At 38.9% G+C, this 19,855-nt stretch overlaps 1 protein-coding gene across 1 annotated transcript in view; it reads left to right on the top strand.

The window, feature by feature from the left end:
* SEPTIN14 (septin 14) overlaps positions 1–17,659 on the top strand; it is a 74,832-nt gene extending 57,173 nt beyond the window's left edge. The window contains exons 7-8 of the mRNA XM_053894030.1: positions 15,884–15,980; positions 17,486–17,659. Of these exons, the coding sequence (XP_053750005.1) occupies positions 15,884–15,980; positions 17,486–17,658 (270 nt within the window). The 3' untranslated portion in view covers position 17,659. The remainder of the gene's footprint in view (positions 1–15,883; positions 15,981–17,485) is intronic.
* Positions 17,660–19,855: the final 2,196 nt, after the last annotated feature.

The following is a 19,855-nucleotide window of genomic DNA, read 5'->3' as shown; positions in this document are numbered from 1 at the left end:
CTGTAGGACCCTATGTACAAAAATGAGTCAAGGAATCCACAATATAAAAGGGTGTAATGTATGACATCAAAAATATATAACATGTGGGGAGGGGGAATAGAAATTTAGTGCTTTTAAGATGAGTTCAAACTTAACTTGGTCATCAACCTAAAATAAACTACTATATACTGGGGCAACTGGGTGGCTCAGTAGGTTGAGTGTCCAACTTTGGCTCAGGTCATTATCTCACCATTTGTGGGTTCAAACCCGATGTCAGGCTCTGGGCTGACAGCTCAGAGCCTGGAACCTACTTCGGATTCTGTGTCTCCCTCTGTCTCTGCCCCTCCCCTGCTCATTCTTTGTCTCTATCTCTCAAAAAACATTTAAAAATTTTGAAAATTGTAGTACACTCTAAGTCTAAAGTTATCTGTTGTCTAGCAAGAGAGTGGGATGGATTAAAAGTGAGAGATGGCTAATATCCAGGAAAAGACAAGAGCCCCAAATAAGCGTCATTGACCCATATTTATTAAGATCAGAAGGCTTACAAGTGTGATGGGTGTGCACAAAGAGACAATGAATTGGTGAACATTAACTCATGGGCATGAGGGCAAATGGGGTTTTGAAGATATACAGTGTTTGGGGTTTGGGTCAATATAAAACAAAATCCTGGCGCCAGGCAGATGGGCAAATAGTTGTTAAGGGCAGACAGGAGGTGCTGCCATGTCTGTTTATCTTAGCTAGCCTAGGGGATAAGACAGATAGAACAAATAACCTCAGGATTAACAAGGCAACTATTCTTTTGTTAATCAACTCCGCTCTGGGCAGCTTTACCCACAGTGCAGTGGTCTATAGCCCTATTTACCTGTTTACCTAACTTGGTCCTTCCCTCCTGTGAAAGCAGCTTTCTTCTATAGTACTAAATTGGGGGGCACTTTTGCCCTGAATGCCTAACATTGCTTACCTCATATACTTTTGTATTGGGGAACTTTGCCCCCCTCTATTCTGGGGACTTTGCCCATCCCTCTTTTTTCTGGGGGCTCTGGCCACTCCCTATTTTATTCTGGGGCCTTTGCCTCACCCTACTTCATTCTGGGGTCTTATCTTGTTCACGCAAGTTTGGGTGAGAGCACCCTATGGCTTTGTAATTCTTTATGCCTTGTTAACCCATTGGTGTAAGCCAAGGGAATTTCTAATCTTATTCCCCACAACAAACAAACAAAAAACAAACTTCTATATACTTAAGATGTTATATGTATAAACATTTGTTTATGTATATACATATATACATATGTATAAACATTGTTTGTATAACATTAGTTAAACGAAAATCACAGGGAAGATGGTGCCGTAGGAGGATGCTGGGCTCACTGCATCCTACTGATTGCTTAGATTCCACCCACATCTGCCTAATTTACCCAGAAAACCACCAGAAGACTAGCAGAACAGATTCTCCAGAGCCAAGAGTAGACAAGAGGCCCACAAAGAGGGTAGGAAAGGCAGAGAGGCGGTGCACGCTACACGGAATGGCGGGAGGGAGCCAGGGCGGTGGAGGGGCAGTCAGCACACCTGGCAAGGCAGAGCCCCCGAGTCTGGCTTGCAAAAGCGGAGGGGCCAGACGGAGTGTGTTCTGGCAGCCAGCAGGACTTAACATCTGCAATGTTATAAGTCAACAGCTCTGCTCCGAGAGTGGGAGGGCTAAAGGACAATGGGAGGGAGAGTTGTTGAGCCCCAGAGGACAGCTCAGCTTGGTGGGGAACAAAGGTACTCACCAGTGCCATCTCTGCCCATCCCCCAGCCAAAATCCCAAAGAGAACCAGTTCCCGTCATGAACTTGCTTGCACCGCACAAACACCCAATGCTGTGCTTCTGTGGATCCATCCCTCCAATGGGTCTGCCTCCCTCCTCGTGCCACAGGGCCCCTCCCAAAGCATACCACCAAAGGCAAAGCGAGCTGAGCCTGCTCCTCCGGCTCCTGTGCACCTTTTGGATCCACCCCCGCTAATATGCCAGATCCCATCGAAGCAGCACCACAAACCCGGCAGTGTGCAAGTAGCCCAGACAGAGGCCACACCACCACAGTGAGTCCTGCCCCTGGGAGAGGGGAATATGAAGTACACACCAGTCTGACTGTGGCCCCAGCAGTGGGCTGGGGCAGACATCAGGTCTGACAGTGGCCCCGCCCACCAACACAAGTTACTCCAGACAGCACAAGGGAAGAACCCTTCAGTTCCCCGCCACTCCAGGGACTATCCAAAATGATGAAGCAGAAGAATTCTCCTCAAAAGGAACTCCAGGAAGTAGCGACAGCTAACGAACTGATCAAAAACGATTTAAGCAATATACCAGAAAACGAATTTAAAATAATAGTCATAAAATTAATCACTGGGCTTGAAAACAGTATAGAGGACAGCAGAGAATCTATTACTACAGAGATCAAGGGACTAAGAAACAGTCAGGAGGATCTAAAAAATGCTATAAATGAGCTGCAAGATAAAATGGAGGTGACTGCAGCTCGGATTGAAGAGGCAGAGGAGAGAATAGGTGATTTAGAAGATAAAATTATGCAAAAAGAAGAAGCTGAGAAAAAGAGAGATAAAAAAATCCAGGAGGATGAGGGGAGACTTAGAGAACTAAGTGACATAATTAAATGGAATAATATACACATAATTGGGATTTCAGAGGAGGAAGAGAGAGGGAAAGGTGCTGAAGGTGTACTTGAAGAAATTATAGCTGAGAATTGCCCTGACCTAGGGAAGGAAACAGGCATTGAAATCAAAGAGGCACAGAGAACTCCCTTCAGATGTAACTTGAATCGATCTTCTGTGAGACATATCATAGTGAACTGGCAAAATACAAGGATAAAGAGAGAATTCTGAAAGCAGCTAGGGATAAACGTGCTCTAACATATAAAGGGAGACCACTAAGACTTGTGACGGATCTCTCTACTGAAACTTGGCAGGCCAGAAAGGAATGGCAGGAAATCTTCAATGTGATGAACAGAAAAAAAAATGCAGCCAAGTATCCTTTATCCAGCAAGTCTGTCATTTAGAATAGAAGGAGAGATAAAGGTCTTCCCAAACAAACAAAACCTGAAGGAATTCATTACCACTACACCAGCCCTACAAGAGATCCTAAGGGGGATCCTGTGAGACAAAGTACCAGAGACATTGCTACCAGCATGAAACCTACAGACATCACAGTGACTCTAAACCCATATCTTTCTATAACAACACTGAATTTAAATGGACTAAATGCACCAACCAAAAGACATAGGGTATCAAAATGGATAAAAAAAACAAGACACATCTATTTTCTATCTACAAGAGACTCATTTTAGACCTGAGAACACCTTCAGATTGAAGGTGAGGGGTTGGAGAAGTATTTATCATGCTTCTGGAAGTCAAAAGAAAGCTGGAGTAGCCATACCTATATCACACAAACTAGACTTTCAATTAAAGGCTGTAACAAGAGATGAAGAAGGGCATTATATAATAATTACAGGGTCTATCCATCAGGAAGTACTAACAGTTATAAATGTCTATGTGCCAAATAAGGGAGCCCCAAATATATACAACAATGAATCACAAACATAAGCAACCTTATTGATAAGAATGTGGTAATTGCAGGGGACTTTAATACTCCACTTACAACATTGGATAGATCATCTAGACACAGGATCAATAAAGAAACAAAGGCCCTGAATGATACACTGGATCAGATCGACTTGACAGGTATATTTAGAACTCTGCATCCCAGAGCAACAGAATATACTTTCTTCTCGAGTGCACATGGAACCATCTCCAAGATAGATGACATACTGGGTCACAAAACAGCCCTTCATAAGTATAAGAGAATTGAGATCATACCATGCATAATTTCAGACCACAATGTGATGAAGCTTGAAATCAACCACAAGAAAAATCTGGAAAACTTCCAAAAGCATGGAGGTTAAAGAAAACCCTAATAAGGAATGAATGGGCTAACTAGAAAATTAGAAAATAAAATTAAAAATATATGGAAACAAATGTAAATGAAAATACAACAATACAAACACTTTGGGATGCAGTGAAGGCAGTTCTGAGAGGAAAATGCATTGCAATCCAGGCCTATCTCAAGAAACAAGAAAAATCCCCAATACAAAATCTAACAGCACACCTAAAGGAACTAGAAACAGAACAGCAAAGACGCCCCAAACCCAGCAGAAGAAGAGAAATAATAAAGATCAGAGCAGAAATAAACAATATAGAATCTAAAAAAACTGTAGAGCAGATCAATGAAACCAAGAATTGGTTTTTTGAAAAAATAAACAGAATTGATAAACCTCTAGCCAGGCTTCTCAAAAAGAAAAGGGAGATGACCCAAATAGATAAAATCATGAGTGAAAATGGAATTATTACAACCAATCCCTCAGAAATACAAGCAATTATCAGGGACTACTATGAAAAATTACATGCCAACAAACTGGACAACCTGGAAGAAATGCACAAATTCCTAAGCACCCACCCACTTCCAAAACTCAAACAGGAAGAAATAGAAAGCTTGATCAGACCTCATAACCAGCAAAGAAATTGAATCAGTTATCAAAAATCTCCCAACAACTAAGAGTCCAGGACCGGATGGTTTCCCAGAGGAATTCTACCAGACATTTAAGGCACAGATAATACCTTTCTCAAGCTATTCCAAAAAATAGAAAGGGAAGGAAAACTTCCAGACTCATTCTATGAAGCCAGTATTATTTTATTTCCTAAACCAGACAGAGACCCAGTAAAAAAGAGAATTACAGGCCAATATCCCTGATGAATATGTATGCAAAATTTTTCAAGAAGATACTAGCAAGTCAAATTCAACAGCATATAAAAAGAATTATTCACCATGATCAAGTGGGATTCATTCCTGGGATGCAGGGATGGTTCAACATTCACAAATCAATCAATGTGATACATCACATTAATAAAAGAAAAGATAAAAACCATATGAACCTGTCAATCAATGCAGAAAAAGCATTTGACAAAATTCAGCATCCTTTCTTAATAAAAACCCTCGAGAAAGTCGCAATAGAAGGAACATACTTAAACATCATAAAAGCCATTTATGAAAATCCCACAGCTAATATCATCCTCAATGGGGAAAAACTGAGAGCTTTTTCCCTGAGATCAGGAACATGACAGGGATGTCCACTCTCACCGCTGTTGTTTAACATAGTGTTGGAAGCGCTAGCATCAGCAATCAGACAACAAAAGGAAATCAGAGGCATCAAAATTGGCAAAGATGAAGTCAAGCTTTCACTTTTTGCAGATGACATGATATTATACATGGAAAGCCTGATAGACTCCACCAAAAGTCTGCTAGAACTGATACATGAATTCAGCAAAGTCGCAGGATACAAAATCAATGTACAAAAATCAGTTGCATTCTTAGACACTAATGAAGCAACAGAAAGACAAATAAAGAAACTGCTCCCATTCACAATTGCACCAAGAAGCATAAAATACCTAGGGATAAACCTAACCAAAGATGTCAAATATCTGTATGCTGAAAACTATAGAAAGCTTATGAAGGAAATTGAAGAAGATATAAAGAAATGGAAAAACATTCCATGCTCATGGATTGGAAGAATAAATATTGTCAAAATGTCAATACTACCCAAAGCAATCTACACATTCAATGCAATCCCAATCGAAATGGCACAAGCATTCTTCTTTTTTTTTAAAGTTAATTTTTTAACGTTTTATTTATTTTTAAGACAGGGAGAGACAGAGCATGAACAAGGGAGGGTCAGAGAGAGGGAGACACAGAATGTGAAACAGGCTCCAGGCTCTGAGCTGTCAGCACAGAGCCCGACGCGGGGCTCGAACTCACGGACCGCGAGATCATGACCTGAGCCGAAGTCGGCCGCTTAACCGACTGAGCCACCCAGGCGCCCCACAAGCATTCTTCTTAAAGCTAGAACAAGCAATCCTAAAATTTGTATGGAACCACAAAAGACCCCGAATAGCCAAAGTAATTTTGAAGAAGAAGACCAAAGCGGGAAGCATCACAATCCCAGACTTTAGTCTCTACTACAAAGCTGTAATCATCAAGACAGCATGGTATGGGCACAAAAACAGACACATAGACCAATGGAATCGAATAGAGACTCCAGAATTGGACCCACAAATGTATAGGCAAATATTCTTTGACAAAGCAGAAAAGAATATCCAATAGAAAAAAAGTCTAACAAATGGTGCTGGGAGAACTGGAAAGTGACATGCAGAAGAATGAAACTAGACCACTTTCTTACACCATTCACAAAAATAAACTCAAAATGGATAAAGGACCTGAATTTGAGAGAGGAAACCATCAAAACCCTAGAGGAGAAAGCAGGGGAAAACCTCTCTGACCTCAGCTGCAGGAATTTCTTACTTGACACATCCCCAAAGGCAAGGAATTAAAAGCAAAAATGAACTATTGGGACCTCATGAAGATAAAAAGCTTCTGCACTGCCAAGGAAACAATCAACAAAACTGAAAGGCAACCAACGGAATGGGAAAAGATATTTGTAAATGACATATTGGACAAAGGGCTAGTATCCAAAATCTATAAACAGTTCACCAAACTCCACACCTGAAAAACAAATAATCCCGTGAAGAAATGGGTATAACACATGAATAGACACTTCTCGAAAGAAGACATCCAGATGGTCAACAGGCACATGAAAAGATGTTCAATGTTGCTCCTCATCAGGGAAATACAAATCAAAACCACACTCAGATATCCCTGACGCCAGTCAGGGTGGCTAAAATGAACAAATCAGGGGACTAGATGCTGGCGAGGATGTGGAGAAAAGGGAACTCTCTTGCACTGTTAGTGGGAATGCAAACTCGTGCAACCGCTCTGGAAAACAGTGTAGAGGTTCCTCAAAAAATTAAAATAGACTTACCCTATGACCTAGCAGTAGCACTGCTAGGAATTTACCAAAGGGATACAGGAGTGCTGATGCATAGAGGCACTTGTACCCCAATGTTTATAGCAGCACTCTCAACAATAGCTAAATTATGGAAAGAGGCTAAATGTCTATCAACTGATGAATGGATAAAGAAATTGTGGTTTATATACACAATGGAATACTACGTGGCAATGAGAAAGAATGAAATATGGCCTTTTGTAGCAACGTGGATGGAACTGGAGAGTGTTATGCTAAGTGAAATAAGTCATACAGAGAAGGACAGATTCCATATGTTTTCACTCTTATGTGGATCCTGAGAAACTTAACAGGAAACCATGGGGGAGGGGAAGGAAAAAAAATGGTGAAAGAGGGAGGGAGCCAAAACACAAGAGACTCCTAAAAACTGAGAACAAACTGAGGGTTTATGGGGGGAGGGAGGGGTGGGTGGTTGATGGGTATTGAGGAGGTCACCTGTTGGGATGAGCACTGGGTGTTGCATGGAAATCAATTTGACAATAAATTTTATATTAAAAATAAATAAAAATCACAAACCTATATTAGATACAAAACAAAAAAAATAAGAAAGAAAGTCAAGAATAATACTAAAGGAAACCAAAAAACCACAAGGGAAGAGGGCAAGAGAAGAGGGAAAGAATAGAGAAGAACCATAAAAATGACTGTAAAACAAGTAACAACTGGCAATAAACACATTTTTCAATATTACTTTAATGATAAATGGATTAAAATAAATGGATTCAAAGACATAGAATGACTGAATGGTTAAAAAGGCAAGACCCATCTATATATTGATTACAAAAGACTCACTTCAGACCTAAAGACACACACAGTTTAACAGAGGAGGTATGGAAAAGAATTAAAGGTGACTAGGCCAACATGGTGGAGAAGCAGGGGGATCCATACTTCCCTCATCTCTCAAACAAAGAGGTGCTGAAGTCAAAGGACTTTGAATCCTAGAGTCTGGGAGGAAAAGAGACTGAATCTACCAGGAAGAAAATGGGAAAACTGGAGAAAAGATAGGCAGGTGATTGCACACTGGGGGAAATAAGAAAGGCCACATGGGCACGGACGGGAGGGATTCCCTTCTGCAGAGACAAAGGGAAGAGAAAGAGTGGCTAGGGAAGTGTAGGACCATATCTGGACAGGAGAAAGACCTCGGACTGGGACTGAGAGGGACCCTATCTCTAACTGGGGGGCTTTCTTCAGACTGGTGCTGGATCCCTGTTCACACACCTGGGGAGGAAGGGAGCCAGGCGTGGGTTAGGTGGTAGGTCAGGGGCACAATCCACAGGTGGAGAAAGCGGTCCCCTCCCTGGAGGGCTGTACAATAGTACAAAGCCTGCTTGCACCCACCACCTCCGGGCTCAGTGGCTGGGCCGAGGGTGTAGATCACTGTAGGAGAAAGTGGCCCCTCCCTGGAGTGCTGTGGAAAAAGACAAAGCCTGCCTGCATCTGCCTGCATCCGCCACCCCTGGGGCTTGGTGGTGAGGTCAGCAGTGCAGTTCACAGTAGGAGAAGGCGGTCTTCTCTGAAGTGCAGTGATACAGACAAAGCCAGCTGGGACCACATATCAGGCCGCACTGAGAGGGGCTTCCCCAGTGCAGGAGTGCATGGAGTGGGACTTTGAATCCTAGCCAAACGCAGGGTCAGGGGAGTTGGAGGAGAGAGAAGGACCACTACATACGTGCCCATGGCACAGTAAGGATGACTCAAATGGAGTCCACAGGGTCCAGGTCTGTTGAAACTGGGGTATCACCATTCCCCTCCCCCACCACCACCACTAATGTGGGGCCTCAGGAATCAGTCCCAGGGCCCATAGGGGAGGTGGGTCCAGGCTACACCAAACCATGCCCCTTCGCACTGGGTAACTGTGTAAACTGACAGACCCTGTGCACAGTTCTCCCAAACCAGTGATGCAGCACTGTCTAGATTAATTCTACATCAATTCTGGATATATGAATATATACTCCCCCCCAAACCCCATTTCTCCTCCTTATCTCTTCCCTCCTCTAGGCTGGTTACTCTGGTTAGCAGTCTGTCTAAACAGACATATTTAATCCATTCTCTTGATACATGTTTTACACCTCCTTCTTTATATTCCTTTCTCTCTTTCTGGAATAATCAAGCCATATAGTCTCTGTCTGGTTTACCTTATCTTCATTTCTTTTTGCCCACCTCCTTCCTTACTTTCCTTTCTCTCTCTCTGGATTAAGCCTTTCTCTCTGCCTAGTCAATGTTTATTTTTTCTTGGTTACCGCTCCTGTAATTTCTCTCTTTGTATGTGCTCTTCCATCAGCACCGCCTCCACCCTGTTCTTTACTTGTAGGTGTTTTTGGGATTTTTGTTTTAAGTTTTTTGTTTTTCTTTATTGGTTTGGGTGTTTGTGTGTTTTGTCTCCTGTTTGTCTGTTTTCCTTTACAGGGTTACACCAAGGAACAAATCAAAGCACATCTGGTGGAGGGTCCAAAATATCACTATGAGTAGGGTAATAAAATAACCAAAGTCACAACAGAGAGCAAGTAACAATCTCAAAAAAAAACACTTCCTGAGGTGCCAGGCCCTGGAGTGTATGACCCCCCCCCCCTTTAATGTATCAGTGCTCGCAGGTGCAGAGAACACAACAAGCTTTTAAAACACATAAGGGACAGAAAACTAGCCAAAATGATGAAATGGAAGAATTCTCCTGGAAAGAAATTCCAGGAAGTAGCAGCAGCTAACAAATTGATCAAAACGGACTTAAGCAATATAACTGAATAAGAATTTAGAATAATTGTTATAAAATTAATTGCTGAGCTTGAAAAAAGCATAGAGGACAGCAGAGAATCTATTGCTACAGAGATCAAGGGACTAAAAAATAATCATGATGAATTAAAAATTGCTATAAATGAGGTACAAAATAAATGGAGGTGGCCACAGCGTGGATTGAAGAGGCAGAGGGGAGAATGGGTGAATTAGAAGATAAAATTATGGAAAAAGAGGAAGCTGAGAAAAAGAGAGATAAAAAAATCCAGGAGTACGAGGTGAGAATTAGAGAACTAAATGATGTGATGAAATGGAAAAATACCTGTATGGTAGGAATTTCAGAAGAAAATGAGAGAAAGGTGCTGAAGGTGTACTTGAACAGATCATAGCTGAGAACTTCTCTGATCTGGGGAAGGAAACAGGCATTGAAATCAAAGAGACGCAGAGAACTCCCTTCAGACGTAACTTGAATTGATCCTCTGCACGACATATCATAGTGAAACTGGCAAAATACAAGGATAAAGAGAGAATTCTGAAAGCAGCCAGGGACAAAAGAGTCTTGACATACAAACAGAGACATATAAGGGTAGTAGGAGACCTATATACTGAAACTTGGCAGGCCAGAAAGGAATGGCAGGAATTCTTCAATGTGATGAACAGCAAAAATATCCAGTCAAGAATCCTTTATCCAGCAAGCCTGCCATTCAGAACAGAAGCAGAGATAAAGGTTTTCCCAGACAAACAAAGACTGAAAGGAATTCATCACCACTAACCAGCCCTAGAAGAGATCCTAAGGGGACACTGTAAGTGGAAAGTTGCAAAGACCACAAAGGACCAGAAACATCACTACAAGCATGAAACCTACAGATAACACAATGACTCTGAATCCATATCTTTCGTTAATAACACTTAATGCAAATGGACTACATGCCACAATCAAAAGACATAGGGTATCAAAATGGATTTTAAAAAAAAAAGACCCATCTGTTTGCTGTCTACAAGAGACCCATTTGAGACCTGAGACCTTTCAGATTGAAAGTGAGGGGATGAAGAACCATGTATCATGCTCCTGGAAGTCAAAAGAAAGCTGGAGTAGCCATACTTATATCAGACAAACTACACTTTCAATTAAAGGCTGTAACAAGAGATAAATATAAATGTCTATGTACTGAATTCAGAAGCCCCCAAATATATAAAACAACTAATCACAAACATAAGCAACCTTGTTGATAAGAATGTGGTAATCGTAGGGGACTTTAATACCCCACTTACAACAATGGACAGATCATCTAGACAGAGTATCAGTAAAGAAACAATGGCCCTGAATGATACATTGGACCAGATGGACTTGACAGATATATTCAGAACTTTTCATGCAAATGCAGAATACACATTCTTCTCGAGTGCACATGGAACATTCTCCAAGATAGATCACATACTGGGTCACAAAACAGCCGTCAATAAATATAAAAGTGAGATCATACCATGCACACTTTCAGATCACAATGCTATGAAACATGAAATAAACCACAGGAAAAAGACTGGAAAACCTCCAAAAGCATGGAGGTTAAAGAACATCTTGCTAAAGAATGAATGGGCCAACCAGGCAATTAGAGAAGAAATTAAAAAATACGTGGAAACAAATGAAAATGAAAATACAACAATCCAAACGCTTTGGGATGCAACAAAGGCAGTCTTGAGGGGAAAACACATTGACATCCAGGCCTATCTCAAGAAACAAGAAATATCCCCAATACAAAATCTAACAGCACACCTAAAGGAACTAGAAGCAGAAGAGAAAAGACACCCCAAACCCAGAAGAATAAGAAGAGAAATAATAAAGATCAGAGCAGAAATAAACATTATAGAATCCAAAAAAAAAAAAAAAATAGTAGAACAGATCAATGAAACGAAGAACTGGCATTTTGAAAAAGTAAACAACATTGATAAACCCCTAGCCAGACTTCTCAAAAGAGGAGAGAGGGGACCCAAATAGATAAAATCATAACTGAAAATGGATTTATTACAACCAATCCCTCAGAAATATAAGCAATAATTAAGGAATACTATGAAAAATTATATGCCAACAAAATGGACAACCTGGAAGAAATGGACAAATTCCTAGATACCCACACACTACCAAACTGAAACAGGAAGAAATAGAAAATTTGAACAGACCTATAACTAGTGAAGAAATTGAATCCATTATCAAAAATATCCCCCAAAAATATGAGTCCTGGACCAGATGGCTTCCCTGGGGAATTCTAGCAGACAGTTAAAGCAGAGTTAATGCCTATCCTTCTCAAGCTGTTCCAAAAAAAAAAAATAGAAACAGAAGGAAAAATTCCAGACTCATTCTATGAAGCCAGCATTACTTTGATTCCTAAACCAGACAGAGACTGAGCAAAAAAAGAGAAGTACAGGCCAATATCCCTGATGAACATGGATGCAAAAATTCTCAACAAGATACCATCATATCAAATTCAACAGCATATTAAAAGAATTATTCACCATGATCAAGTGGGATTCATTCCTGGGCTGCAGGGTGGTTCAATATTCACAACACAATCAATGTGATACATCACATTATTAAAAGAAAAGATAAGAGTCATATGATCCTGTCAATCGATGCAGAAAAAGCATTTGACAAAATACAGCATCGTTTCTTAATAAAAACCCTCGAGAAAGTCAGGGTAGAAGGAACATACTTAAACATCATAAAAGCCATTTGTCAAAAGCCCATAGCTAATGTCATCCTCAGTGAGGAAAAACTGAGAGCTTTCCCCTTGAGATCAGGAACACGACAGGGATGTCCACTCTCACCGCTGTCATGTAATATAGTGTTGGAAGTCCTAGCACCGGCAATCAGACAACAAAAGGAATAAAACTCATCAAAATTGGCAAAGAAAACTCAAACTTTCACTTTTCGCAGACGACATGATACTATACATGGGAAACCTGACAGACTCCATCAAAAGTCTGCTAGAGCGGATAGATCAATTCACCACCATTCCAGGGTCCAAAATCAGCGTACAGAAATCGGCTGCATTTTTATACATCAATAATGTAACAACAGAAAGAGAAATAAAGAATATGATCCCCTTCACCTTTGCACCAAGAATCATAAAATACCTAGGAATAAACCTAACCAAAGACATAAAAGATCTGTATGCTAAAAACTATAGAAAGCTTATGAAGGAAATGTAAGAAGATACAAAGAAATGGGAAAACATTCCATGCTCATGGATTGGAAGAGTAAATATCGTTAAAATCTCAATACTACCCAAAGCAATCTACACATTCAATGCAATCCCAATCAAAATTGCACCAGCATTCTTCCCAAAGCTAGAACAAACAATCCTAAAATTTGTATGGAACCAAAAAAGACCCCAAATAGCCAAAGTAATATTGGAGAAGAAGACCAAAGCGGGAGGCATCACAATCCCAGACTTTAGCCTCTACCACAAAGCTGTAATCATCAAGACAGCATGGTATTGGCACAAAAACAGACTCCTAGACCAATAGAATCGAATAGAGACCCCAGAATTGGACCACAAATGTATGGCCAACTAATCTTTGACAAAGATTAGTGCAGCCACTCTGGAAAACAGTGTAGAGGTTCCTCAGAAAATTAAAATAGATCTACCCTATGACCCATCAATAGCACTGCTAGAAACTTACCCAAGGGATACAGGAGTGCTGATGCATAGGGGCACTAGTACCCCAATGTTTATAGCAGCACTTTTAACAATAGCCAAATTATGGAAAGAGCCTAAATGTCCATCAACTGACGAATGGATAAAGAAGATGTGATTTATATATACAATGGAATACTACTTGGCAATGAGAAAGAATGAAATCTGGCCATTTGCAGCAACGTGTACGGAACTATAAGTTATGCTAAGTGAAATAAGTCAAGCAGAGAGAGACAGATACCATATGATTTCACCATGTTTCCTGAGAAACTTGACAGGGAATTAGGGGGGTGGTGAAGGGGGGGAAGTTACAGAGAGAGAGGGACACCAACCATAAGAGGTTCTAAATACTGAGAACTCAGGGTTGATGGGGGATGGGGGAAGAAGGAAATTTTGTGATGGGCATTGAGGAGGGCACTGTTGGGATGAGCACTGAGTGTGGTATGGAAATCAACTTGACAATAAATTATATTTAATTAAAAAAGAATTAAAAATTAAAATAAAAATTTAAAAATAAATTAAAGTGGAAGTATGAAAAACATTTACCATGTAAGTGGAAGCAAAAATAATATGGGAATTTAAGAAACAAAATAGAAAAACAGTATGAAGTTCACTTAGAAAGTTGAAAATAGAAGTACCGTAAGATCTAGCAATCACACTACTGGTATGAACGCCCCAAGTGCAGAAACACTAATTCAAATGGATACATACACCTCTATTTTTATTTTAGCATGATTTACAATAGCCAAATTGTGGAAGCAGCCCAAGTATCCATCAATAGATGAATGGATAAAGAAATATGGTACATATATAAAATTAAATATTATTCAGCCATAGAAAGAATGAAATGTTGCTATTTGTAATGACATGGATGAAGCTGGAGAGTATAGTGCTAAGGGAAATAAGTCAGAGAGACAAATGCCATAAAATTTCACTCATATGCAGAATTTAAGAAACAAGACAAATGAGCAAAGGAAAAGATAGGAGCCACGAAACAGACTCTTAACTATTGATGACAAACCGATGGTTACCAGAGGGGAATGGGTATGGGGAATGACCACTAAGTGCTGTATGGAGGTGTTGAATCATTATATTGTACACCTGAAACTAATATTACACTGTATGTTAACTAATGGGATTTAAATAAAAACTTTTAAAAAAGGTAAAACTATTTTAAAAAATCAATAAAATCCTGTAGAATTCTATAGAATTTCTATATTCCCTGAGGTTTTTAATGTATCTGCACTATGGGATCATTGATACGACTATTGAGGCTTTTTGTGAGGTATAAATGCCATAGTCTTTGTGAAGTGCCTGATACACAGGGTCAATCTATAACAAATAATTGATAAATAAAAATTATGTTTCTTCCATTTCTCTTTTGGTATTTTTCATACACCATTTATTGTAAGATTTCACACTCTAAACAGACTTCTGAATTGAAAAGCTGAGTCTGTAAAATTTATATTTATTCTTCTCTGTTAAATTTTCTTCAGATTTTGTCCTAAATATTTTGGCCTTTCCTATCTAATTGTACCTCTAGGAATTCATAGGGAATACATTTTCATCAAAATCAATTAATAAATTAAATATTATTAGGTATTAAGTATTTATATTGATGCTTACTAATTTTTATGTTAGACATTTCTTGTATATCAACCTTTCTATTCAATCTATATAACTTCTGACAGATCATGAATTTATCTTGAATATTTCTGCTGTCTTTACAGCCTGTTGAAAACCTCATTATTACCTGTGATTATTCTTCTCACTTTGCTTATTATCTTCCCAAATCTCCGTTTGGTTGCACATTAATTTTCAGACTCTCTCTGATTCTCACCTCCCAGAAAGACCCTTTAATTATGTTTAGAATTTATTGATGCATGTATGGTAGTATTTATTAATATACCCTAATTGTATATCCATTTATTATTACAGTTTTTTATCAATATTTTCCATTTAACTTGTATATTGGAGTTAAAAGTGGTTTACACATAGGGCACCTAGGTGACTCAGTTGGTTAAGTGTCCAACTAAGGCTCAGGTCATGATCTTGCAATTAATGAGTTGGAGCCCCACCTTGGGCTTTCTGCTGTCAGCAAAGAGTTGACTTCAGATCCTCTATCTCCCTCTCTCTGCCCCTACCCTGTTCTCTCTCTTAAAAATAAATAAACATTTTAAAAAGTGGTTTACATATTATTTCCTCAACATTTTTTGTTTTGGGGTAAAGACAATGTGAAAAAAATTGTGTCTCGTAAAAATATTTTTTATTTGTATTCCCCACAGCAGAATGCCTTGCTTTAGCCTCTACTCAGTAGTTTTCATTTGTGTGCATGACCTGACAATAATGTTTGCAGAAATTAATTTGCACAAATTTATTGCAAGTCATAAAATCTGAGGCAGGGTAGATAAACTTGTTTGAATAAACATAATATTCTTTCTTTTGATTTCCACAACGGAAGTAGGTAACAGAGTAGGCCTTATTGGTATAAGGGAACATAATGAAAGTTGTTCTTACTTTCTAGGGACAATTACCTTTTGCTGTAGTAGGGAGTATGGATGAAGTGAAAGTTGGAAAAAGAATGGTCAGAGGCCGTCAGTACCCTTGGGGAGTTTTACAAGGTAAATGTGATAAAAGTGAGCAGGCTTGCTCTGGAAAGACTGTGTGTGTGTGTATTCTCATAGTCCTAAAATATTTTAACTTGAGTCAGTAGTGGTAATTGCTGCTAAATAGTAAATTGAGAGTTACTAATTAGGAGCACAGATTCTTTTACATTTAACTGAATTCTCACTTTATAATTCATTCTCACAGAAGTTTACCAGGTGGTGCTTTAGAAAAAAATTCTTAGAGGTTTGGTAGAACCTCCTCATTTACCCCAACCTGACATATACATAGTTTCTCTCTCTGCATAAACTACTACATTCAGAATGTTGGAAAGTGCTTTGAAGGAAAGAACTTTGAACAATATTAAAGTATAAATACCAGTCTTTAAAACCCGTTACATGAATTAATGACTACTTAATTTGTAAAGCATTAAGTGACCACCAGAGAAAAAGGATGGTAAGCTATTTAAAAAAAAAGAAATGTAATTTACCTTTGGAAAATTCATACCTATATACTTATATTAGCTATCTAACATCATGATGAATTGAAATATTCTAATAGGCGGTCATTTATTCTCTGGTTTATATGATTGTAATACAGATTATTGGGGATTGGATTATCTCCAATTATACTAGTTTCAAAAATGTTTTATTAATTGATATATTAAAAATTAAACTTATGAAACACACTTAAAAACAATATATATTTTTTTAACGTTTTTTTTTTATTTATTTTTGAGACAGAGAGAGACAGAGCATGAACGGGGGAGGGGGAGAGAGAGAGGGAGACACAGAATCGGAAGCAGGCTCCAGGCTCTGAGCCATCAGCCCAGAGCCCGACGCGGGGCTCGAACTCACGGACCGCGAGATCGTGACCTGAGCCAAAGTCGGCTGCTTAACCGACCGAGCCACCCAGGCGCCCCTAAAAACAATATATTTTAATGTATATTAAATTTGGCTACAATATCATGCACAATAAAGTATATATTGTGCCCAGTAGTCTGGATATGACAAACACAGGAAAGGGCCATATAAACTAATTGGTTGATTTTGGATATTGACTAATTTGGTCTCATAAATATGGGGTAAAAATAGAAATAGAGAACTGAAACATGCATAACTTTTAATGTTTTCATGTCAGCTGGATTTACATTAACTAAAATAAAGTGTTTCATTAGTGAAATATTCTGTGTTAGCACTCAGTGAAATACCTTGGGGGACAGTTTGTAAAATACTAACAATATTAATGAAAAACTGTGCCGTACACTAATATAACATATTATTTCACTGTTTCTTATTTATTCTTTGACTAATAAACTTAAAGCAACTTTCCTGGTCCAAAAATAAACTCTGCCTATAATAGATATGTCCCATATAATCATAGTTACAGAGAATTATAGCTATTTAACAGAACGATCTCTTAGCTGTTATTTTAAATGTTTTTCATGCACATATCCACTCTAGAATACTGATTGGGTTGCAAGAATTAATGAGTGTTGTTACTTCCTTATTTTTCTACCTAGTGGAAAATGAAAATCACTGTGACTTTGTCAAGCTCCGGGATATGCTTCTTTGTATAAATATGGAAGACCTGAAAGAACAAACTCACACTCAGCACTATGAACGTTATAGGTGCTGCAAACTGGAGAAAATGGGCTTTACTGATGTGGGCCCAGACAACAAGCCACTTAGGTGAGTAGAGAAGAGCATATCAGAACAAGCTAATGGGTGATTTAGAAATCCCCTACAACGATGATATGCAGTCATTTGGGAATGAGAATAACTACTTTTCACATTCTGGGTCATACTGAATTTTTTTAATGTCTTATTTTTTTTTTATTTTAAAATATAATTTATTGTCAAATTGGTTTACATACAGTATGTAAAGTGTGCTCTTGGTTTTTAGGGTCAATTCCTGTGGCCTATAGCTTACATCCAACACCCAGTGCTCATCCCAACAAGCGCCTTCCTCAATGCCCATCACCCATTTTCCCCTCTTGCCCACCCTCAGTTTCTTCTCTGTATTTAAGAGTCTCTTATGGTTTGCCTCCCTTCATCTCTGTTTATAACTATTTTTCCCCTTCCTTTCCCCACAGTCTTCTGTTAAGTTTCTCAGGATTCACATACAAGTGAAAACATATGGTATCTGTCTCTCTCTGCTTGACTTATTTCACTTAGCATAACTTATAGTTCCGTACACGTTGCTGCAAATGGCCAGATTTCATTCTTTCTCATTGCCAAGTAGTATTCCATTGTATATATAAATCACATCTTCTTTATCCATTCGTCAGTTGATGGACATTTAGGCTCTTTCCATAATTTGGCTATTGTTAAAAGTGCTGCTATAAACATTGGGGTACTAGTGCCCCTATGCATCAGCACTCCTGTATCCCTTGGGTAAGTTTCTAGCAGTGCTATTGATGGGTCATAGGGTAGATCTATTTTAATTTTCTGAGGAACCTCTACACTGTTTTCCAGAGTGGCTGCACTAATCTTTGTCAAAGATTAGTTGGCCATACATTTGTGGTCCAATTCTGGGGTCTCTATTCGATTCTATTGGTCTAGGAGTCTGTTTTTGTGCCAATACCATGCTGTCTTGATGATTACAGCTTTGTGGTAGAGGCTAAAGTCTGGGATTGTGATGCCTCCCGCTTTGGTCTTCTTCTCCAATATTACTTTGGCTATTTGGGGTCTTTTTTGGTTCCATACAAATTTTAGGATTGTTTGTTCTAGCTTTGGGAAGAATGCTGGTGCAATTTTGATTGGGATTGCATTGAATGTGTAGATTGCTTTGGGTAGTATTGAGATTTTAACGATATTTACTCTTCCAATCCATGAGCATGGAATGTTTTCCCATTTCTTTGTATCTTCTTACATTTCCTTCATAAGCTTTCTATAGTTTTTAGCATACAGATCTTTTATGTCTTTGGTTAGGTTTATTCCTAGGTATTTTATGATTCTTGGTGCAAAGGTGAAGGGGATCATATTCTTTATTTCTCTTTCTGTTGTTACATTATTGATGTATAAAAATGCAGCCGATTTCTGTACGCTGATTTTGGACCCTGGAATGGTGGTGAATTGATCTATCCGCTCTAGCAGACTTTTGATGGAGTCTGTCAGGTTTCCCATGTATAGTATCATGTCGTCTGCGAAAAGTGAAAGTTTGAGTTTTCTTTGCCAATTTTGATGAGTTTTATTCCTTTTGTTGTCTGATTGCCGGTGCTAGGACTTCCAACACTATATTACATGACAGCGGTGAGAGTGGACATCCCTGTCGTGTTCCTGATCTCAAGGGGAAAGCTCTCAGTTTTTCCTCACTGAGGATGACATTAGCTATGGGCTTTTGACAAATGGCTTTTATGATGTTTAAGTATGTTCCTTCTACCCTGACTTTCTCGAGGGTTTTTATTAAGAAACGATGCTGTATTTTGTCAAATGCTTTTTCTGCATCGATTGACAGGATCATATGACTCTTATCTTTTCTTTTAATAATGTGATGTATCACATTGATTGTGTTGTGAATATTGAACCACCCTGCAGCCCAGGAATGAATCCCACTTGATCATGGTGAATAATTCTTTTAATATGCTGTTGAATTTGATATGATGGTATCTTGTTGAGAATTTTTGCATCCATGTTCATCAGGGATATTGGCCTGTACTTCTCTTTTTTTGCTCAGTCTCTGTCTGGTTTAGGAATCAAAGTAATGCTGGCTTCATAGAATGAGTCTGGAATTTTTCCTTCTGTTTCTATTTTTTTTTTTTGGAACAGCTTGAGAAGGATAGGCATTAACTCTGCTTTAACTGTCTGCTAGAATTCCCCAGGGAAGCCATCTGGTCCAGGACTCATATTTTTGGGGGATATTTTTGATAATGGATTCAATTTCTTCACTA

This window comes from Panthera pardus, unplaced genomic scaffold (genome assembly GCF_024362965.1).
Source record: "Panthera pardus isolate Hobbes unplaced genomic scaffold, ASM2436296v1 HiC_scaffold_4, whole genome shotgun sequence".
NCBI classification, from domain to species: domain Eukaryota; kingdom Metazoa; phylum Chordata; class Mammalia; order Carnivora; family Felidae; genus Panthera; species Panthera pardus.
This window is presented reverse-complemented; position numbering and strand designations above follow the sequence as displayed.